The following is a 22,310-nucleotide window of genomic DNA, read 5'->3' on the forward strand; positions in this document are numbered from 1 at the left end:
GGAATCTTGATTCCTTTTGAAACGGCCATCAAAGAACTTGAGGCCTCAATGCACCAACGATACAACGGTCAAACGACTGCAAAAAATTGATTGCTGTCTTCTATAGGTCTCGCCACGACCTTTTCAACAAGGGGTCGGAAAGCGGGTCTTGGAGCCCGACTTCGTGTTAACGCACTTGGGGGTCTGGGTAAACGCGGACTGGCCGACTCAGAACTTCATTGTCGATGGCGATAGGCCTCGGCAAGACCATCTGAACCAAATTAATATCGGAAATTTGTGACAATCGGTGCCAGGCCCTGGGTTGAAGAGAGTTGCAAGTAGGGGTATTTACTACCATCCTTCATCACAGAGTGCTCTACGCACTCCTTCATCTCAAATATGGTACTTAAGGGAAAACCCAGACCGGAAGTCAGCGACAGAACGGGAGAAACAAAAGAACGTCGTCAGGCCGTGCTGAGCGGTGGTGGGGGTCGAAATCGGCGGGGTGGGGGCAGCATGCGCGCGCCGCTTTCACCCCCACTTCGCCGATAGGGTACTTTCGTAGATCCCTGAACCGGAAGCACACAGACGCCATGTTGGCGGAAGTAGATCCAAACTTGACATTGGAAAGAGACATCCGTCAAAGGTATCAGCCACACTTAAACATAAACAGTCGTTTGATACTTGTTTGCAGTGCATATGTGTTTCGCGAGCAATATTTGTACAGCTCGGCTATAGTTTTGGATCCGAAGAGAGGTTAGTTTCCGGCCAATTTGGCGTCTGCTGGTCTGCTTGCTTCCGGTTCAGGATTCTACGAAAGTACACTATTTCGACCCCCACCACCGCTCAGCACGGCCTCCCAACGCTCTTTTGCTTCTCCTGTTCTGTCGCTGACTTCCGGTCTGGGTTTTCTCCCAAGTACCCTGTTACAGTGAGGGCTTCCCGATAGCAAGCAGGAAGTGTCGCAGGCCAAGGTACATGTTGACGCCATGCGTGGATTGTCGCAACTGGTGCCGCATGGTTTAGAATGTTGAAATAATGGGGTTGAAAGATACTATGATCATTTGGGTCTCAGCAAGACGTGTTACGAGTACCAAGGGAGACTTGTAACACTTCTCTAAAATTGTTAAATTTACTAAAATTGAAAAATCGTCATAGAACTGACCAGCTTGGTCCTAACCCGCCATGCAAACGCTTAATCGTCTTTCCAAACAAGTAGGAAAAAAAGTGCTGGGGCGTTTTGACCTCCGACTGTGCCGAGCCAGGTGGCAGCTCCGAAAAGGTGGAAAAGCGGAAGTGTCTCAAGTTACCCTTGCTGTCTCAAGTTACCCCGGTTTACGGTATCTAGGGGAATATTTTACGCAAGGTCATTAAATACTTTTTTCGCGATTTATTTGCGGACGGACGGTGTACTGGACGTCCTGATAATGGCATCTTTTTATACTATAACCTCAGATTAAAATCACAACTTTTTCATCTGAAGCAGTTCTGGCGAGTTAGTCGAATTTCTCTTTACCACTGCAACAGATACACAGGATGGTTCTACCAATTGAGCCACCAACTCCAAAGGTATTTAATTTTGATTTTCAGATGTTGTGTTGTCATTGTAACATAGGTTAAAACAACCATTTTTTGTTGTATCCAGCGTCCAGGGAAGAAGAAAAAATAAAGTAATATCTACCAGTAAAAAGTGGACATCAGAACCCTTAAACTTCAATGGGAACGAGGTAAGAACAATAATAAAATTGGCTCGTTGCTCCATTTGTCTGAAAGCATTTGCACAATTAATATGTTTTAGCAGGACTTTACATCTACTGAGGATATACAATGGAGCAGTCATTCATTATTCATAAAAGACGAGGGACGGATTCATTTGCCACAGTACGTATTCTTAGGCTAACATAGAAATTAATAATACTTGTTCATGTCACATAAGGTGTTCTTAAGCATAACATAACAATTTATAATACCTGAACAATTATGATAATAATTTATAATACTTGAACAATTACGATAATAATTTATAAAAAGACTTCTCTTTCTACAATACAAACAGCCATTCAGTTTATAATTAATTTAACTTCAACAAGCTTTGGTTTTATTTTTTTAGGAACAGGAATTGGGAGTCCATCCAGAGGCAGAAGGAGAAACACCAAAGCATGCTGTAAAGAAGAGGAAGAGAAAAATAACTAGGAAAATAACTAGGAGGAAGGTATGTTACAAGTTTTCAGAAGTAAGCGTTACCCTCTTCATCAAAAGTCACACTATAAGCTACACTGTTTAGGCTACCTACACTATTATCACTATTATCACTTTCAGCATTACCCTCATCCACACTGTAAGCAACACAGTCTTCACTGCCTTCACTATTATCACTGGCAGCCTTTTCAGCACAACCATCACCATCATAAGTCTCACTTAAAGCATCACAGTCTTGACCAAGTACAGTTTTGTCAGGGGCAGCACTGCCACTTCTAAAAACTGTCTTATGATTTTCAGATTTAGCATTCACATAACTTTCACAGTCTGCAAAGAACCACTTGTCAGGATTCGAATCTTCATCATCAGATTCATCATATTTCAGAGATTCTGTATCGTTGAAAAAGTCTTTCTTCTTACTTGAAAATGTTTCTTCTGAGGCAGAGTGAATCAATTGGTCACTCTCAACCAATTCTTTCAGTGAATCCAAATCCTCCCTTTCAATACACTCAGTCAACAAATGGAGATCTTCACTTTCAATCAATTCTTTAAATGTATCCAACCCTTCAGTCTTGATTAATATCTTCAAAAGATTGAAGTCCCCACAGCCAACCAACTCTTTTAATAATTTGTTAGGGATTTTCTTGTCAACATTGACCTTAGTAAATGGTAATAAATTTCTTGGGGTTCTCATCAAAAAATATTCTGGTGCTATTAACTTGTGGTGGATTTTTTTCAGTTTGTCTGCTTTCTCATTCCACCAATTCGGGTCAAATTGTATAGGAATTACTAAAATCCCTTTAAGTGTATAAATGACAAAGTCGGCATCCTCTAATCCCAGAATGCCAAGAGAAAACTGCACTTGGTAGTAATATGAATGTTCCTCTTTTAAAACAATGTCTCCATTCAAGTTTTTTCTAAGGCAAAATGAACTTTTCTGTTTTGCTGTGAGAACGTCTTCATAATTTTCTGGGACAACAATTTTAGGCTGAAAGGGCACTTGATTTCCAGAAGGCGAGGAGCATTGTAATCTGAGTATACTATGCCATCAGGACTGCAGCCAAACTCAGGATAATCTTCACGCATGATCAGTCCCACACAGTCATCAACAGAAACAGTGCTGTCAAATATTTGCCTATACTGCAAGTACTCTGAACCCCTTTCTTTTCATAGGCCTTGCCATGGGCAATTGCTGGTGGTGTCCCTGTGTCAGATTTCTCTCCTGTTTCTTCTTTGTCATTCTTCAGGCCCCATAGATGTTGTCTTAAAAATGATCTCTTGGCCTTTTCTTGTTCGAAATGTAGCACTTTGTAGGTGATCGATGCTGTCAGTCTCAACCCTCTCGCAGCCAGCCACTTTGAGTTATCACCCTGCCCAACTGTGTCCATAAATTCAAAAACTCTCATGCCGTGACTAGTTCCTGAGAACACTTCTCTCATTACCTCGGGATTGGGGTCCACTGTTGCTAAGCTCTTGATTAATGTCTTTGATAATATCCGTAGCACCAGTCTCTCCTTCATTGTCACATCTTTCCAAGAGTAGTCCTCATAAGTAAGCGGAATGTGCATCTGCCACAGTGTTTTGTACGGATTTCCAGTAAGATATGCAACAAAACTTCTTAAATCTGCTTGACTAGCAAGTGTACTTTGGTCTCGTGTCGGTCTGGTATCAAATTTGGCTCTCCGTTCAACATCTAATTTTACTGAATCATATCTGTTATCTTTGATTCGGCCAGGATTTGTCTTCAACGATCCAGCATTCCAGTAACTGGGGAGTGAAGTGCATGAAACAGCTGAAAGTAAAAGATCACATGGGCTATTACATCACACTTAAATGTTACATTTTTTAATCTATCCCTAATCCCTACCATAATTTTTACTTTCAGTTTATTAAGAATAATTTCACTCTCAACATTCTTTTCTTTTTTAAATCACTAAATTATATAAATATTAGACATTTCAATGTGAGTTTCCCTTGCTTATGTCGATTTCTCATGCTCATGTCTTGCTTGTACTTTGTTTCAGGATGAAACTGCTGTCGCCGTGAAGAATGGAGTGAAAACTATCTACATCAGGTGCATTGTATCATATGAACTATGGCATGAAAATATGAGTGACAAAGATTTCAGTTTTTTCTGTGGCCTTTCAAAACTGAACTTTGAGGCACTGTTCATTTTGCTTGATGGAGAAGAGGGTATCATGCACCTGAAGTATGACTACAAAATGAGGACACCAAATCGAAGAACTGCTTTACCATCAAAAATATCTGCAAGGAGCAGGTTGCTGCTCATGCTGGTGAGGCTGCGGAGAGGAACTCCTTTGAGAGATCTAGCTTATCAGTTTGGGATCAGCACAGCGTACTGTGGCTTTATATTCTTTGGTGTCCTCCGAAAAGTGGCCAATAATTTCAAGGGTATGCAAGAGGCTATGTTTTTGACAAGACAGCAGCAGCAAAGTAACAGGCCTGCACCTTTCAAGGCGTTTCCTGATGTTAGAATTATTATTGATGGTGCTGAGTTTAGGACGCAGATACCCTCCAATGCTGATCAACAAAATAACACGTACTCTCAATACAAACATTACAATACATTTAAGTACTTGATTGGCATCTCATGTTATGGAGGTATTATGTATGTCAGTGAAGGATTTGAAGGTAGCAAATCTGACAAGGAAATAATGAAGAGTTGTGGTCTGATGAATTTACTTGAAAGGGGTGATGATGTCATGTGTGATCGTGGATTTAATGTTGTTGGTGAGCTGCTTGAAATTGGGGTTAAAACAAATCAAGCCGCCAGATTTTATTGAAGGTAAGCCCTTGACAGCAGCTGCGGAACTGTACAATTCAGCTGTTTCTCAAGCGAGAATTTACATTGAACATGCCATAGGAAAGATAAAGGATTTCAGGCTTGTGAGATACACAATTCCCTTAACTATGAGAGGAGTGATGGATGATTTAATATATGTCTGTGCTTACTTGACCAACTTCTGTAATCGTGCTATCAAATCAAAGTCTAGAAAGAAGAAATCTAAGAAAACTTCTGCAGATTGATTGTTTTAACAATGTGTAATTAATTTATTGTGTCATTGTCAGAAGGTTGCCACTGAAAATTATGCAAATAAAATATTTCTTTTATTTCTTTTATTTATTTAAACCCAAAAGCAGTACAATTAAGCAACTACTGAACAAACACAGTTCATGCTTTCTTGAACATTGTCAGAGATACTTACGAACATGCACTGTATCTGACATTAAAACTGGGACACCTGGAAATCCATCTGTGGAGAGGAGCAGCTTGGCTTACCTTAAATCCGCCGCAAACAATGCCACCGTGAAGTGAAGGCTAAAAAAAATAACTGATTAATAAAAGTATCCCATTACATTTTTTTAAAGAAAATACAAGGTGCGACACAAAAGGCAGCATCAAGCCTCGCTATAAGCCATGCACACACATAACACATAAATAGTTGTTAGTACAAGGCCACATAGTACACTGTTAGTCACAATCAACATTGCTGTTAGCTTCCCAAAATATGATAATTAATTAATTTATGTAGGTCAATGCTATTAATTTATGTGTTGTGAACAAACCAGATGGCATGAGTCACTGCCTCCCTCCCGTGAAGCTTCCATGGCATCCAAAATGGGATTGTTTGATGAACAAAATGGGATTGTTTGATGAAAAATGATGAAAATGACACAGTTATTGTGAAAAGTAAGTCGGTTATAACCTTTTCAGTGGAATGTAATTATTGAATTTTGTGTAATTAAATGTAAGGTTTAGAAATGGGATAAGAAAGTACAAATTTGTCATGGTTTTCTAAATTTCAAAATGACTAATGAAATGATCCAGAAAATCACCTCACATAAAAATGTATGGTTGAGAAATGCCCCATTGGTTGCAGAATATATCAAATTACTGAGGGAGCCATGACTGGTACAGTAAATAAATTTTGTTAAAAATGTGTGACTTCCTCAAGCAGTAAGGTGACTCTAGGATAGTGCATTCAAAGGAGGATTTGTTAGAATATGTACCTTAATGTTCTTGATCATGGTTCTTTCATTAATGAGAATATGCTTACCTTCAAAACCGTTGATTCTTACATGACACCACACATGAAGCAAGAGACCACTTATATGGCAGCACCTGCGAAGTGCTTGCGCACCACATTCGCATTGGCAGAATTTTATATTGCCAGAGGGGATGGATATGGCAACTTTGACTTTGTAGAATTTTTTCTCCATGGATGCCTTCATGTCACACTTCACAAAGTATAAGTTACCATTCACCGTATCTAGAATCCTACGAGCATGCCTGCTTTTTAAAAATTTAAATCCCTGCCTCAGCTTCTTTACATCATTGATGAATCCTCTTTCTGTATCAAAAGGGTCTTTAAAACCATTTGCTTCAGGTTGGAGGTCAAATTCAGTCACTGATTTCCATGATTGGGTACACCTTCAAAACAAAAGAGTGCAAACACATAAATTAATAATTATAAACACATTACCAATAAAATCTATCTGCAAGTAAGGAAAGGAAAGGAAGCCATTGACAGTCACTTACAATTTGGGCCAACAGAAAGTTCCAGTTCATCTTCTGAGTCCATTTCCTGAACAGTGTCATGTAGAAATTCTGGAGCATATTGGGGGGCACTTTCTACTAAATAATCATATATTCTACCAAAATGAAAGGTATTTGGAATGTTTTGGCTAGGAAATGGACCCCACCCACTGCTTGGAAATTCACAGACACCTGACTACACAGCTGTCAAAGAAAAGTAGTACTTAATATTGCATGCATTGTACACTTCAACAATGTGAGCAGAGCGCAAGACATAAGCCAATAATTAGCACAATTGAATTTTGTAGTATAATGATAAAGTACAAACCTCAGGCGGTGAGTTGTTTCCGCATTCATGTCAGGAATAATTGTATGCATTTCTTCGTCACCATGCAATGCAATGTACCTTCAACCCTGATAGAAGAGAATTATTTTTATTATTAAATGCAACATTCATACCAGGGCCATATAAAACAAATGCAAGGATGCTGAATGAACCTTGAGACAAGTTCTGCCTTTCGAGGTGCTGTGTGTGGGATATCCCTACATTTCAGAAACTCTTGAAGCTGTGCAACAGTATTCTGCTCAACAACTTTGAATGGTAACTGAACAAGCTTAGAAATTGTGGGCAGCTTGTTGTTGTTGGTCGACAGGTGCCTGGAACAGAAGGATTTGAAAATGGTAATGTGCATTGTGTGAGGGACTTTACGGATAAAAATATTTACTCGCCATTTTTAAAATTGAACTTACGTGTGTCTGCAACTTCTGGAACCTTTGGTTACCCATCTCACTTCCTCCGTCAAAGACTAGCACGGGTGTAACGGAGACTTTGTTGGAGAAGTGAAGAGCTGCCTTTTGTGTGACTCATTTACCATTTGGGTTGAATGCACCTGAAACAGCGGATATAATGAAGCATATTCCATTAGTTAAAAGAGAGATCACGCCTCTTCTTATTATAACAGAATCAGGACAGACAGAAATTGATTTTAACTTACTGCAGGCTTGAAATCAGGGGTAAGTTCAACGTTTGAGTGAGAAGCATCAACCTGAAAATGTACAGTATTACAGTGTGCAGTGCTCTTTAATTCACCCTTTGGAATAGTTAAATAAAATGCAATGCTCACATTGGGCCGAATAGCGCTATTTGCCTCCACCACCTTCTTAATATTCCTTTGGATCTCATAATCATGAGATGATTGAGAGGAATGAGTCTGAGAAAAACAAAAAAAAAGTGAAGTATATAAAAAAAATAAGACAACAGAGGAACTAAGCCAGTGATAACTTCCATAGCTGTAATAAGGTGATACCTTCGGCTCATCTCTCCTAGATCTCTTGATAAGCAACGGGGAAAGTACAGGCTGGTGGGTTGTATTCAGTATAGCATAGTCATTAGAAGACTGACTGGAATGTGTCTGAAATATAGCATAGAAAAATGTTCCCAGATTTCAGTCTCATGGTACCTGCAAAATATTTTTCTACAGTATTGGCATACCTTCGGATGTTCTTTCTTGACCTTTTGATGTGCAGGGGGTGAAATAGTAGGGCGGTGAGTGAGCTCAGGATGGCATAATCATTGGACGATTGACTTGAATGTGTCTGAGAGGAAGAAGCACAAATAATTTTAATTAATATGACTGATAAAAAACTCAAAAGACTGTCTTGAGACAATTACATAAGTTTAAGAAGTGCAGACTACCTTCGGCTCTTTCCTCCTTTTCTTTGAAATGGTCATGGAAATGGGTGCGACAGATGCTGCATTACTATTGGTCTGGGAGTTCCCAATAATAATATGGTCCTTTGAAGACACAGGGAGGGGTACCTGAAAAAAAAAGAAATTTAAACTAGAAGTATCTGTGAACGTGTCAAGTAATGAATGTAACAAAGATGTATTTTTACCTTTGGTTTCAGCAAACTATTGCCTTTTGGTTGCTAGTATTTACCGAAAAATAAAGAAATTAGTTGAAGCATGATTACACAATACGGTGAATATTAATAGAGGACAGATTATTAATTAGATATTTGACAAAGGAAAAATTAGAATAATAATAGCAGTACGGATGATTTACCTTGCACTTCCTTGAGGTTTGATGGCAGAACAGTTTTAATTAACTAACTTAGGAACTTCGGGGCATCTAGTGTAGAAGAGCAAGTAACATCCTTGTAAGGCCTCTGGGTCACTGAAGGAAGCAGGCGACACCTGTTAAGGAAAACACACGATTAGGAGAGCTGACCAAAGAATATGGCACGGTCATGTAAAAACATTCATATGAGTACAACTGTGGAACACGAAACAGCACTCACATTGTCATCATCAAAGAGATGAACTCTTCTATTAGGGCATTTAGCCAGCGCAACGTAATGCCCATTGGTCATGGTAGGACCTTTGTGACAACAACAGAATTAAGATCATATGTTTCCTTTACACCAGGTACAGTCAATGATGAGTAAAAATAACAAGACTTGGATTCTTAACACACAACAGCAGGAAACCTGTAAAAAAAAGATGTCAACTGAGATGCATTGGAAAACTTTCCAAATTCCTAAATGGATCGTCACTCACCTTTTACCTGAACAACGAGGACCAGAGGGCTCTTGTGAACAGAATACACCTTAGCAGCAGTCTTGTGGTTACATGTGCACTTCAACGAGATACGATCGGTGTTGAAATAATCTGAGATCATAACTTGCAAAGACTGTGCTCCTGCCCGAAATTTTTGGGGAGCTACCTCCAAATGACAGAAAGGAGAGTAAGTTTCCGACTGAGCACCACAATTTGTACATGTATCTGTAAAAATGCAAGCCATTGGTAAGGAGGACATACAATGATAAGAAACAATGAACACTTACTTTTGGTCTTCATCCAGCCCATGAAGATTCTGTTTGTTGGAGTGGTTGAGCTTAGTGAGATACTCCAGACTGCAAATACATTAAATGATGTTAATAGTTAAGAGATTAAATTTAAACAAAGGGGGGCAACATTACCTGTCACTTTTAAGTTTGGACCGTAGAAAAAACTCTCCCTCCAAAATACCCAATAGTTGGCTTAGGAACTCTTCAGCATCCTCTTGAGTTTGTTCTGCTTTAACTAGATTTGGCGCGTGAACTGTAACGTGTACATTTCATAGAATAATACATTGATTCGCAAAAGTTTCTTCTGGACGCATATAAGACAAATCAAATGAGATTCCTTACCTCTCAGTGAGCAACCAGGGTTGCTGGTCTGTAGTTTTTACTTTTTAGTCATTTAACCATTAAATTTTTTAAACCACAGGTAATACAAAACATAGAGCTGCATTTTTCATGACTATGTAACCATTTCACAAATGGTGGAACATGGAAGATAGCCTGTGATATGACAAGAACCCAAATTAGTATTATAACAAAGAGTAAAGAATCACAATTTTTATTTATCATTACCTGAATAACTGAACTAATGAAGCACGTATTGTGCAAATTTGTAAGACCGCTATGTGCATGAGGCAACCCTTTCCAGTCATTGAAAACTATGGGTGGATGTAACGGTTTCACTGGTTCCTCAGGAGGCACATGATTTAACCACTAAAAGATCACCCATAAAGAAACAATCAAATCACGAAAAAAAAAGAAAGGATCAAAATATTTTATGTCTTGACTATCAGAGTACGAATCATCTAGCTGTATCACATTACAAAGAAGGGATACTCACATTGTTCAGTAATGGAGGTGATTTCGGAGGCGTGACATCAACCTAAACAAATGGATGCAAAGTTAGAAACTTGTTTGAAAACAAACTACATTACTTACAGTGAATGGTGGCTTACTTTATCAACCTTCCACTTCTTGTCCGTTGATAACACTTTCTCATCAGTTGACGCCACTTTCTGTACATCCTTGGGGCGCTTAGTTGGAGTGACAAGGAAATCCATTCTGCATAAAAACGGAATAAAATAATGATGGGCAGAATCTTCATGGAAGTATCATCAAAGCATATTACAAAAGGATAAAACTGCAACAGGTGACGTTGGGTGGATACTGGGAACTTATATGTTAAATTAAGAGAAAAATTGAAAAAAAAAACAACGTAAGATCAGGTTTAACGGTTTAAATATCTGACTTTAATATTTGAAGGATTGACAGTTCGTAAAAGTCAAAGACTGAGTATAAAAAAGAAACCGGCCGGCGGGTGAGGTTAGGTATCTTGTTTATGGCCGAAATGGCCTTGTAACGATGATATTCCACTCACACGGTCACTGAGGCACTTTTCATACTCTAAAATAACATTCGCTTACATACCTATTTAATCCTTTAACACATTTAATTAAACTTTGTTTTAGCGTCCTAAACGTTTCTTCCTCCTCCCGCCTCTCCTATCAGACAGCGCGCGCGCGCATGCGCAGACCCGACTCGCCCCCCACCCTTTCCACCCGATTTCCGGTTTTGTTCTTCTTCATGTTCTTCGATCGGCGACCACTAGAATGCTCTATTTCTTCCCCCAACAAACGACGCAGAGCCGCAGCGTCACTCCGGCACCGCTCTGACGTTGTTTTATCGGTATATTTTGTATCGACAGACTGTGGCACGCTAAACAACTGTTCCAAACAGTGAAAATATGACACTGCGTCAAGGGAAGTGCCTCCTACTGGACCGGAAGTGACCTCAGTGACGGTCTACAGGGATGATGGTAGGGGTATCGCGCATAGCCCCCGTCCTAGCAGTATCGTTGCCGCCCCCTGCTGGAACCCCCTTTCATGTACGGGGCGATGTGATTGGTTCGCTGGTCAAGTTGCGTGACAGTTGTGGTTTGACTCCCCTAAACTTCTGGCTAACTTTTATCGTATTAGGTCTCGAACCTGAGTCGGATGCCGAAATAGGGTACTTCGGAGGAAATCCAGACCGGAAGTCAGCGACAGAACGGGAGAAACAAACGAGCGTCGCGAGGCCGTGCTGAGCGGTGGTGGGGGCGTGGATGGGCAGAGTGGGGACAGCTGCGCGCGCCGCTTCACCCCACTACACCCATTTCGGCCCCCTCCACCGCTCAGCACAGCCGCGCGATGGTCTTTTGTTTCTCCCGATCTATCGCTGACTTCCGGTCTAGGTTTTCTCCGAAGTACCCTAATGTTTGTATTTTCATTTTCAGCGCCCTCTTAAACAAATGAAATGATGTAAAACCTAGCATGAGGACAAATGTCAGTTGCCCGAATTTTGGTGTGTGGCGTGCCAAGGACATGCTTACTGACGGTGCAAAATCTCAGCCGAATGGGTTGAGCGGTTCAGGTGGAGTAGTGTACACAGATAGACATGCAAAACTCATCAACCCCACTGGCGTAACAGGCTGCAGTATCACTCAGGAAACAGTACGCTGTCTGGCGTACACTTTCCTTCTCATGAAAAGGAGAGTGTTTTTAGGGGGCAGTAGCACGTCGTGCACGCTTTTTCAATTTTTTTCGAATTTTCTGTCTGCACCTGAATTGAAAAGATATCCATGAATGCTAGAGACAAACGGCAGTAACCATGCGAAAGATCAATCTTTTTGCAACAATTTCAAAAAAAAAATATTGTGTTTTAGCATAAGGGGAGGCACTTATATGAGGGACGTAAAAAAGGTCTGCAAAATCATTCATGGTGCCACTGCGCGCACGATTTCAGCCTTGATTAGTGTCCAGTTATCTTAATTGATTTTCCCTGTGCGAATTCTTCCTCTCCTTGGTCAGGTATCGTGGAGGGGAAGCGCGCATGATAAGCTGACCTTGGTTCGCAAGGAGAGTATTTCTGCGTACAATGATTATTTATTCTTTACTTCTATAATTTTCCATTTTTACTTTCTTCCATTGTCTTCACCCGCCGTGTCAGGGTCGATGTTTGAGTTTCTCCTGGGCAGCCACCCGCTCTTGAAAACGCAGCACTAAAGTTCAGGCAACTGTAGCATCTGGTCCATAAATATAACTCGTTAGGAATTTGATCCAGCAGGGGAGTACGATGCACGCACTAGACGTTCACTGCGAGAAAAAACTACTGAGAATCCTGTTGATTTTTTCACAGCGTCGCTCTGTACCCAAAACTACAGTGATCTCCGTCTTTAAAGACGGAGGTCACTGTTATTTTTGGTGTTCATCTCTCTGTTGTCGGAGCGGCCAAGGCCACGTCGGGACAGCGTGGTCAAAGCTTATAGGTCTTCGTTGGGTGCCCGAGGACGTCGGCGGGCACCTCACAGGGTCCCATGACGATGCGAGCATTTTAGACCTAGTTCCGACTATTCCTTGAAAAGGTCTCATCAAGATCTATTCGAATCAAGAATAAAAAAAATTTCTTGGTCAACCCCCGTTATTTCAAGATCCAGTCGACCAATCAGGATCTTAAAAAAAGGGGGTTGACCAAGAATTTTTTGAAATTCTTGATTCGAGTAGATCTTGACGAGTCCTTTTCAACGAATGGTCGGAACCTAGGTCTAAAATGCTCGCATCGTCATCGGGGACCCTGTGAGGTGCCCGTTGACGTCCTCGGGGACCAAACGGTGACCTATGAGGCTTTGACCATGCCGTCCCGATGTGGCATTGGCCGCTCGGACAACAGAGAGATGAACACCAAAAACAACAGTGAGCTCCGTCTTTTAAAAGACGGAGATCACTGTAGTTTTTGGTACAGAGCGACGCTGCGAAAAAATTACCAGGATTCTCTGTAGTTTTTTCGCAGTGTTGTACAATCCCAATTTCCTTCTAAGAAATGCTGTGCTGTCATAATGCCAAACTGATTCTTAGTACTTTACAATTCAAATAGGATGTTGGGAGTTTAGTGTCCGAAACAGATTTCGAAGTGGAACACTCATTCCAGGAACGTGACATCACGTTGAAACGAATGTGAAAAGATGTCACGTTCCTGTATGCATTCTGTCACATTCGTTTGAACGTGAAAAGCTAATTTATGGCTGATTCACATTGTAACAATGCTCACTCTACGAAGAGCGTCCATTGTATATACAATATGCTCTAACTGGAGCATGCCTGCCAAGCATGCACTTTCTAGTGCATACATGCCATGTACACGCTAACTGATGCAGGCAACTCCCTATCCCTTTTGCACTGGACGCATGCTTCATATAGCGTGTACATGGCATGTATTAGGGTGGCCCACTTTTTTTTAAAGTTTCAAAAATTGAGGAGCGCCGTCCAGATTCTGAAAGTAGGTGTAAAATCTTAAATTTTGATACAAATATGATTAGAGTTGGACCATTTTTAGGGGTCCATCAACGCACCTGAACTTTAAAGAAAAATTGAAAATAGACTGGTTTACTAAAATCGATGCTGTTTCCGCAGTCTTTGGCCGATTTTCGATTGCAAAACGGCGATCTTTTCGGAAAAGTGCGTTTTACTCGATGACGTACAAAACATGACGATCCAACGCATTGCCTATTTTCCAGGGGCGTACAATCTCGTTTTTAGCCCCTTAATCCAACATGTTCCTGCGTTTCGAACGTGTTTGAGTCGTCCGATCGGATTGCTTGGGGCACCATTCGACGCGCCTGATCAAAACCTTTCAAAAATTGTCTCGAGCGTCGAAATCGGTTTGGTTGCCTACTGTACAGGAGCAAAAAACCACTGAAATTTGACGGAAAAGTCACTGTAAAAATTAATATCCGGAATAAACGACGGGTCCTTCGGCAAAAAAATTGCCAACGGTTCCTTTGTTAATTTACGAAGCTCTTCGTATATTTACAAAAACCTTCGTTAATTTTTTGAAAGATCTCTGCTGATTTTCCAATCACGATGGAAATTTTACAAAGCACCTTCGTAAATCTACAAAGATCCTTCGTAAATTACAGGGAACCTTCGTTTATAAACAAAGAAACTTCGTTTATATACAGAGATTCTTCGTAATTATACGTCTGGAATTAACGACGGATCCTTCGGCAAAAAAATTGCCAACACTTCCTTCGTTTATTTACGAAGGTTCGCCGTAGATTCACGAAGACCCGTCGTAGATTAACGAAGCCCGTCGTAAATTTACGAAGCCCTTCGTAAATTTACAACGGATTTTGTAAATTTACGATTTTTCTTCGTAAATTTACAAAGAACCTTCGTAAATTAACGACGAACCTACGTTGATTTACAAAAGTTCCTGTAGGAAAGAAACATTTACAGTGCACTTTTGGACATTCCCAAAAACCCTTCGGAAAATATTCCGTCGTAAATTCACAACATATTTTTTACAGTGGTGCACTTTTGTGATACAAAATATCTGGTTTGGCATCTGGTCGGATTTTTTGTGGTGCCATTTCTCGCGTCTGGTCAAAAACTTTCGATAGCCGTCGCAGACGTCCAAATCCGGTGGGTTGCCGACCCTACAAGCAAAAAATGTCGAATGTCGAAAAATTCGTCTGGAGGATAGGCAACCCACCGGATTTGGACGTCTGAGACGGCTATCGAAAGATTTTGACCAGGCGCGTCAAATGGCAACACAAAAAATCCGACCAGATGCCAAACCAGATATTTTGTATCACAAAAATGCACTTTTCCGTCAAATTTCAGTGGTTTTTTGCTCCTGTACAGTAGGCAACCAAACCGATTTCGACGCTCGAGACAATTTTTGAAAGGTTTTGATCAGGCGCGTCGAATGGTGCCCCAAGCAATCCGATCGGACAACTCAAACACCTTCGAAACGCAGGAACATGTTGGATTTAGAGGCTAAAAACGAGATTGTATGCCCCTGGAAAATGGGCAATGCGTTGGATCGTCATGTTATGTACATCATCGAGTAAAACGCACTTTTCCGAAACGATCGCCGTTTTGCAATCAAAAATCGATCAAAGACTCCCGAAATGGCATCGATTTTAGTAAACCAGTCCATTTTCAATTTTTCTTTAAAGTTCAGGTGCGTTGATGGACCCCTAAAAATAGTCCAAATCTAATCATATTTATATCAAAATTCATGATTTTACACCTTCTTTCAGAATCTGGACGGCGCTCCTCTATTTTTGAAACTTTTAAAAAAAGTGGGCCACCCTAGCATGTATGCACTCGTAAGTGCATGCTTGGCAGGCATGCTCCAGTTAGAGCATACAATGTACGCTCTTCGATTTGTGGAGCGAATGAACGTGACATTTTGTCACATCCGTTTGAACGTGATGTTACGTTCCTGGAATGAAAGTGAATTCCCTTAGGTTAAGAGGAATGTTGACGCGAGGGCAATTTTTCGTCCAGAGTGTCTTGTATTACTAACCACTGAACTGCACCGGCATGTCGAGCTCCCAAGTGTGCGGCCTGATGCGCAGGGTGCTGGGCAGGCTGGCGCTCTCGGTTGGGTCCACGGCGGCGGTCACCACATCGGCCGGGTGGTCTTTCCGCCACACTGCCAGCTCGTTGGCCCGGTGCTGCACCACCAGCTCGATCTCGCCGTGCCCGAAGCCAGTCGTCACGGAAGCCGACTGCAGGAGGGAGACTTTTATGGAGTAACTCCCACACTCTCACTCCAGAACGTGACATCACGTTCAAACGAATGTGACAAAATGTCACGATCGTTTGAGCATTGTGTCACATTCGTTGGAATGTGAATATGCTAATTTATGGCTGATAATAATGTGACACAATGCTCAAATGAACCTGACACTTTGTCACATTCGTTTGAACGTGATGTCACGTTCCTGGAATAACAGTGCAGGGATGCTTTTCGTTTCACTTTTAAGTTTTACTTCCGAACTCATCGCACTGAGAATGAACAAGTCATTACCTAAAAAGAAATGTATATTAAATAAAAAAAAGTGGGGGAGTACCGTAAACCGGGGTAACTTGAGACAATATTTCACGTCTTTTGGACCGTGTGTCCACAAAACTTCTCTCACCAACCCGAATCCCAACTATGTTTAATTTCACATGGTAACATTCGGTTTGGGCCGCATGAAGTTTTTGGGGGTCACCTAAAATGAGAGTAATGGGCCTCTAAAGTTGTCTCAAGTTACCCCGTCATTTGGGGTAACTTGAGACACTCCTAGTTTTCACTTTGCTTTTTCACGGAAGTGGGGTTTTTGCCAGTCAATACTGATTTTCTGAGATTTAACTTATTTTCAATGAAAAGTACTACTTGTGGAATATATTAGAAGATTTTTGATCCTTATATTAAGATTTTTTTCATCAAAGTTACATTCGGTAATTTGAGGGATAACGGCACTTCAGAAGCGCAACGATTCTCCCATTTCACATCCAACCCTGTCAACTAAGTACAGCGATTCTCTCATTTCGCATTCAACCCTGACACCTGTTAAGTCATTTTTCGTCATTTCAACGTACACAAGTCCATTCCTGCAAAAGGTATACAGTCTTAGTCAATTTTTAAAATTTACTCAAAATCCCTTAACTATTTTTACAGTTGTTTTTCTTCAAAAAATCGACGGTTCTTGGGCTATAAGTTGTCCGATTTCAATGACATTTAGCTCGTTGGAAAGGTAATTAAATTCCCCATCTTTTGAGACTTCAAGATTTATTATGTCTCATCTGGTCCGTGAGTAGTTGAGAAAACACTCCAACTTTAAGCTGCGTATCCACTTGGGACCCTCTACACTGTCTAAAAAAGTGATTCCCGATCAAATGGGGCTTAGTTTTGATCTCAGAACGGGGAGGTCCGTTGCTTTAAACCACCCTGTAGTACATGGAGGTGCCAAGGTCAAGTTACACCACTCAACTTTCGTCAAATTCAATGAAATTTGGTGTCTCAAGTTACCCCGCACAGTTACCATTTTCTATAAAAGTCAGTATTACCCGATGAATGATGGCTTTCCCTCAAAACCAATGCTGCATTTAGAATGTTGAAATAATGGGGTTGAAAGATACTATGATCATTTGGGTCTCAGCAAGACGTGTTACGAGTACCAAGGGAGACTTGTAACACTTCTCTAAAATTGTTAAATTTACTAAAATTGAAAAATCGTCATAGAACTGACCAGCTTGGTCCTAACCCGCCATGCAAACGCTTAATCGTCTTTCCAAACAAGTAGGAAAAAAAGTGCTGGGGCAGTTTTGCCCTCCGAATGTGCCGAGCCAGGTGGCAGCTCCGAAAAGGTGGAAAAGCAGAAGTGTCTCAAGTTACCCTTGCTGTCTCAAGTTACCCCGGTTTACGGTACACCGGGGCGTGGGTGCCAGGAAGAGTACGATAGGTCCCCGGTTCTTCAGGAAAACCCGCCCTGAGCCCGGGATCACGCTCCGTGGCATGATGGACAGGGCGCTGATTCGGGCCCATGGGTTACTGGCTCACGATGATCCTTGTCAAGAAACCGCGCCCCTTCAAGAACCTGGGGGGCAGCCCCTAAGGCCTAAGCAACTTCGCTGCGAAAATTGGCCAATTCCCCCGACGCGTTTCCCCGTTTGAAGCGAGCACGCGAACCGCCGCCGCCAACAGAGGGGAGGGGGATGGCTCCGCTTGCGCGGCTCGCAACGGCCAGGCGACGGCGGCGGCGACCCATGGCCTTGCCACAATTTCGACTTTTGAGCAGGACTGCAAGCTCAATTTTGTGAAGGTTATTTTCTGTCCTGAGGGTTGTCCGTGGCAATGCACCGTTGCCACGGACATCACCGATGAGCGGCTAACCGAGCAAGAGCACGAGCGGGTGGCTCAAAAATTCTTCCTCTGCTAGACTTCCGGGCAGGTCAGAGGTTGCGGAGCCGTTCGGCGACAGGTGCCTTCTGTGTTGTCATCATGTCGCTTCCAAAACAAGAAGAGTTTTTCCGGGACGTTTTCGGCTACCGCCTGGCCGAGTTTGGTTTCGACGACAACGCTTTGCCAACAAATCTTAGTGTGATGAGGGTGTTCTTCTTTCACATGAATGAGCTCCAAATGACCGAAGTTAACTGCGCGGAAGACTGCCCGTGGCAGGGTGGACGGCCAACATGTCAACAGTACACGAAAACTATGTTGTGCCGAAAGTGAAGGTGTTGTACTGGAGCTGCAGTAAAATTTAATTGCTTCCAAAATGAATTCTATGTCACGCTCTTTCTGTTAACCAAGAATTCGATTGCAGCCTTTGAACCTGGCATGGATCCATTAGTCCAAGACGACCCGCCCTTGTTTCTGAACATCCTCCTCCAGAGAATGGCGAAGGAATACACTGGAAGGAATGAGGCGTTTGGAAGGTAAGACCAAAATTGATAATGAGTGGATGGATGCTTTCCTGCGAAACTCTGGGCGACTACAAAGCGTTCCGACACAATCACCCACCACACCGCAAGAAAAAGGCGTAAAAGTACGCTTGAGTTCTACCAGTGTAAACGTGTGCATGGTGGTAAGCAATTTTAGTTGTTGGCTGAGCGATAGCTCCAGTAAGGTTGCAAAATTTTTCATGTCTATTTGTCTGTGTCCGCTCTGCTCCCTAAACGGCTCGGCCGATTCTGCTAAGATTTTGCAGGGTGATAAGGCATATTTTTGGCTCGCGACACACCAAAATTCAGCTTTCCATCTCAAACCATGTGGTCAGCTGTAAAGCGCTTAAACGGCAGAAAATAGACTATTTACTGACGTATGTTCATGTCAAATTTTTCATCATATCGTCTGATTTGGAGGGTGCTGAAAACGAAACTGGAATCTATTTCGACCTCCGATCCAGGTTAGAGTGTCAAACCAATATCATGCAGCTTGACCAGTGAATCAACCTCGTCGTCCAGTACATAGAAGGGTGGTCCCGGCTCAAAAGTTGAAACCGAATGCTGCATTGATGTCCAATCAGGACTTTTGGAGTGGTGATGTGTGACGAGAGAGTCTGCCGACTCGCTCCGCTTCCCAATCCATTCTGTTCAGACTTCACGAAAGCCTGCTAAGATTTCTGTGCAGCGTTGCAGATTCAGTTAGACCGTCTTGATGAGTTAGTAAATTCTCTGAAAAGTCTGGTTGACGTTTGGTCTCGTTCACTGTCACATTTGCACGCTGTACAATCAGCGGCCAAAGGTGCTTTAAGTCTTGTGCGTGGTATTGAGTCAATCCACAAAAATGTTGCTAAATGCGCGGCTACCGTTACTGTGGAAGGAAAGAAGTCAATCGTTAACGAGTATTTTGAAAATCATATTAATACTGCATCTAGCCTGACGGGTGTCCTCTCCTTCTGTGGTGTTGTTACTCAATCTTTGAATTCCTTTCAAGAAGCTGCTAAATTGATTGCTTTCACCCCCACTCCGCCGATTTCAACCCCCACCACCACTCAGCACGACCTCCCGACGCTCTTTTGTTTCTCCCGTTCTGGCGCTGACTTCCGGTCTCTGGGTATTCTACGAAGTACCCTATTGTCGGAGCTGGCGCAGCATCGCGAAGCCTGTTACAAGCCGCTGTCTGGCGTACACCAACCTTGTTGGCTGAGCGATAGCGAAGCCCGTTACTCCAGTGGGGTTAGAAAACTTCGTCTGTGTGTGTGTGTGTCTGTGCGCACTACTCCTCCTGAGCGGCTCGGCCGATCTGGCCGAGATTTTGCAAGGTCTTAAAGCTCGCCCAGGGGGCTGCAAATCCAATGGCTGGTGTGGCGGCGATCCGCGAGACCACGCAAAACACGGAAATCGAGGGGCACTAATGCTCAGTGACGGTCGCTTTTCTTCAATCTCCCGTCACGCGGTCTTAGAAAATGTTGTGAAAATGTTGTTTGGCTCTCTGTTCGTCTCTGGAATTCATTGTTCTACACAGAAATAAAAAGGGCAATGTCATCATCTTTTCACGCTGTCATAACCTCAAATTGTTACACTTGGAAATTTTTTTCAACTGTCTCACCTGCTGCTCAGAGAGTTTGATGAAAAGAAAGTCTTAAACCGTCTTGGGGCCCGCGATTTGAAGATTGTGTACGATGATATTACCTGCCTCCTTGTAAACAACACGAAACGACAGAAGCAGAGAATAGTAGTGGAGGCAGCTTCCAGTTTGACAGACTCGGAGTGACTCCAGTCGCCACCAGGGAGCGCTCAGATCGCAACCTGTCGCCAATCCCGGCAGAGCGTTTCGGCGCGCGGCTTAAAATCGCCATAAAAAGTCCTCCGGTGCACTCGGACACTCTGACCGAGTGTTCCGGAGGCCCCATTTCGATTGTTAATGGCAGACTCTCGCGCAAAATTTAAGAGTTGTAGCCAAATGGCTACATTGGCTGTTTCAGGGTTAAAGGAGTAACTTATTTGTATAGTGCAAACGAGGTCGAAAGTCGTGTTTTTTTCTTTTCGGACGTTGGCAATGGCCGCACACCAACAACATGGCGACACCATAAGGCCTCTATCCAACCCTAACCTGCAAATAGGTTCACGTTCTGAGCGACATCAACAGCATCGTCGTCAGCATCATGTCACATGCGGTGGTGGATTACGCATTAGACGAATTGAGGTGCCCCCAGTGCAAAGAGTTTTTCAATGTGCGTGAGAGGAAACCATGGAGGATGCCGTGCGGAGAACACATCTGCGCGCATTGCCTCTCCAAAGTGACAAGACCGTTCAGGTGCCCCTATTGCGGCAAGGTGAGAGCAGCAGTCTCTGACATCCCCCCTGCACGGTTCGCATAGCAGAAGGTCGTTGCTTTGTTTTTATTATCCTATTTTCTATCTCGTCGCAGCGCTGGGAAGACATGAAGGAGTTAACACGGGAGCCAGCGTTAGACGATGACGTCCGAAGACGCGTCAAGGAAGAGTACGAAGAGTACCGGGCGCAGATCGGCGGCGGCGGCGGTCATCCTCCTCCACCCGCTCCGGCCAACCCGCAATAAGACATAAGGACCGTTCTTTGTATTTTCGTTCTATTTCTTTCCTTTTCGATAATACTTCGTGCTTAAATACACATGTGAAATCAGACTTTGGTGGCATTTTTTTTTGTATTTTGTACTCCTACAATCCGCCTCAATCACACAAAGTGGGGAAAGTGAGGACCAAGTTAATGAAATCTGATTATTTTTCCCAGTCACAGCTGTTAGTCATTCCTTTAGAGTGTGCGATTATGAATCAAAATAGCCTTGGGACACACACCTCTGGCATTAGTGGAACCATACAAATAGTATCCCAACTTACAGTGCACATCACCTGATTTGCACTCATTTCATATTTTTTTAAAATTATTTTTTTTTCCCCAGAGCTTTGATTGACAAAACTGACTTGAGATCCCACCGAATGGCACCAAAGGCAGTCACATCAAATGAAAACTAGTCACTGAAAAGACCGAACCAATTTCACACCGAGACCTCACCCAGCTTCGGAAACTCAAATGCTGAGGAAACCACAGCTGCAGAATCTGAACCGGATAAGATAGAGACATGGGGTTTCCACCAGAATATTTAGCATTAAAAGGAGCATCTTTTGATCCATGAATGAACCATAAGGATCCATGGGATCCCAGTCCAGGTCCCAGGATGTGTTATCATAGTCCTTTTGCTCAGAGAGTTTCGCTGAGTTACGGAAAGTGGTACCACCAAGTTTCTGATTTTCATCATCAGCCGCAGCCATGCGAAATATGTTAAGAGTGAGTGCATGTTAATGTAGAGAATGTGAATCATGTTAATGTACAAATTGTGAATAATGTAACTGAACCTACATTAGTATGATACCAAAATCCACTGGTGCCTCAGAGTAGTTGCCATATATTTCTATTCGCAGGTCACTTTTCATAGT

The 22,310-nt window shown here is 42.4% G+C and overlaps 3 protein-coding genes and 1 long non-coding RNA gene across 4 annotated transcripts; all 4 read right to left on the reverse strand.

Annotated features, from left to right (window-relative positions):
* Positions 1 to 2,119: 2,119 nt before the first annotated feature.
* Positions 2,120 to 7,120, reverse strand: LOC117647825. Its single transcript, XM_034389794.1, has 5 exons — positions 7,065 to 7,120; positions 6,740 to 6,940; positions 6,258 to 6,631; positions 3,279 to 3,970; positions 2,120 to 3,220 (listed from the first exon to the last, which is right to left on the reverse strand). The coding sequence occupies exons 3-5, from the start codon at positions 6,430 to 6,432 to the stop codon at positions 2,207 to 2,209; spliced, it is 1,881 nt and encodes a 626-aa protein (XP_034245685.1). The 5' UTR covers positions 6,433 to 6,631; positions 6,740 to 6,940; positions 7,065 to 7,120; the 3' UTR covers positions 2,120 to 2,206.
* Positions 7,121 to 8,824: 1,704 nt separating this feature from the next.
* On the reverse strand, positions 8,825 to 9,796 carry LOC117648442. The gene is made up of 4 exons (XR_004587904.1): positions 9,719 to 9,796; positions 9,584 to 9,652; positions 9,038 to 9,521; positions 8,825 to 8,933 (listed from the first exon to the last, which is right to left on the reverse strand). It is a non-coding gene; the product is annotated as an uncharacterized LOC117648442 (long non-coding RNA).
* A 138-nt stretch (positions 9,797 to 9,934) lies between these two features.
* On the reverse strand, positions 9,935 to 10,641 carry LOC117647826. Its single transcript, XM_034389797.1, has 4 exons — positions 10,537 to 10,641; positions 10,422 to 10,463; positions 10,154 to 10,294; positions 9,935 to 10,081 (listed from the first exon to the last, which is right to left on the reverse strand). The coding sequence occupies exons 1-4, from the start codon at positions 10,639 to 10,641 to the stop codon at positions 9,977 to 9,979; spliced, it is 393 nt and encodes a 130-aa protein (XP_034245688.1). The 3' UTR covers positions 9,935 to 9,976.
* Positions 10,642 to 12,481: 1,840 nt separating this feature from the next.
* Positions 12,482 to 22,145, reverse strand: LOC117647827. The gene is made up of 3 exons (XM_034389798.1): positions 21,969 to 22,145; positions 15,929 to 16,133; positions 12,482 to 12,641 (listed from the first exon to the last, which is right to left on the reverse strand). Exons 1-3 carry the CDS (start codon positions 22,143 to 22,145, stop codon positions 12,625 to 12,627), a joined length of 399 nt encoding a protein of 132 aa, XP_034245689.1. The 3' UTR covers positions 12,482 to 12,624.
* Positions 22,146 to 22,310: the final 165 nt, after the last annotated feature.

The sequence above is a fragment of the Thrips palmi genome, unplaced genomic scaffold (genome assembly GCF_012932325.1).
Source record: "Thrips palmi isolate BJ-2018 unplaced genomic scaffold, TpBJ-2018v1 HiC_scaffold_3, whole genome shotgun sequence".
Classification (NCBI taxonomy): Eukaryota; Metazoa; Arthropoda; class Insecta; order Thysanoptera; family Thripidae; genus Thrips; species Thrips palmi.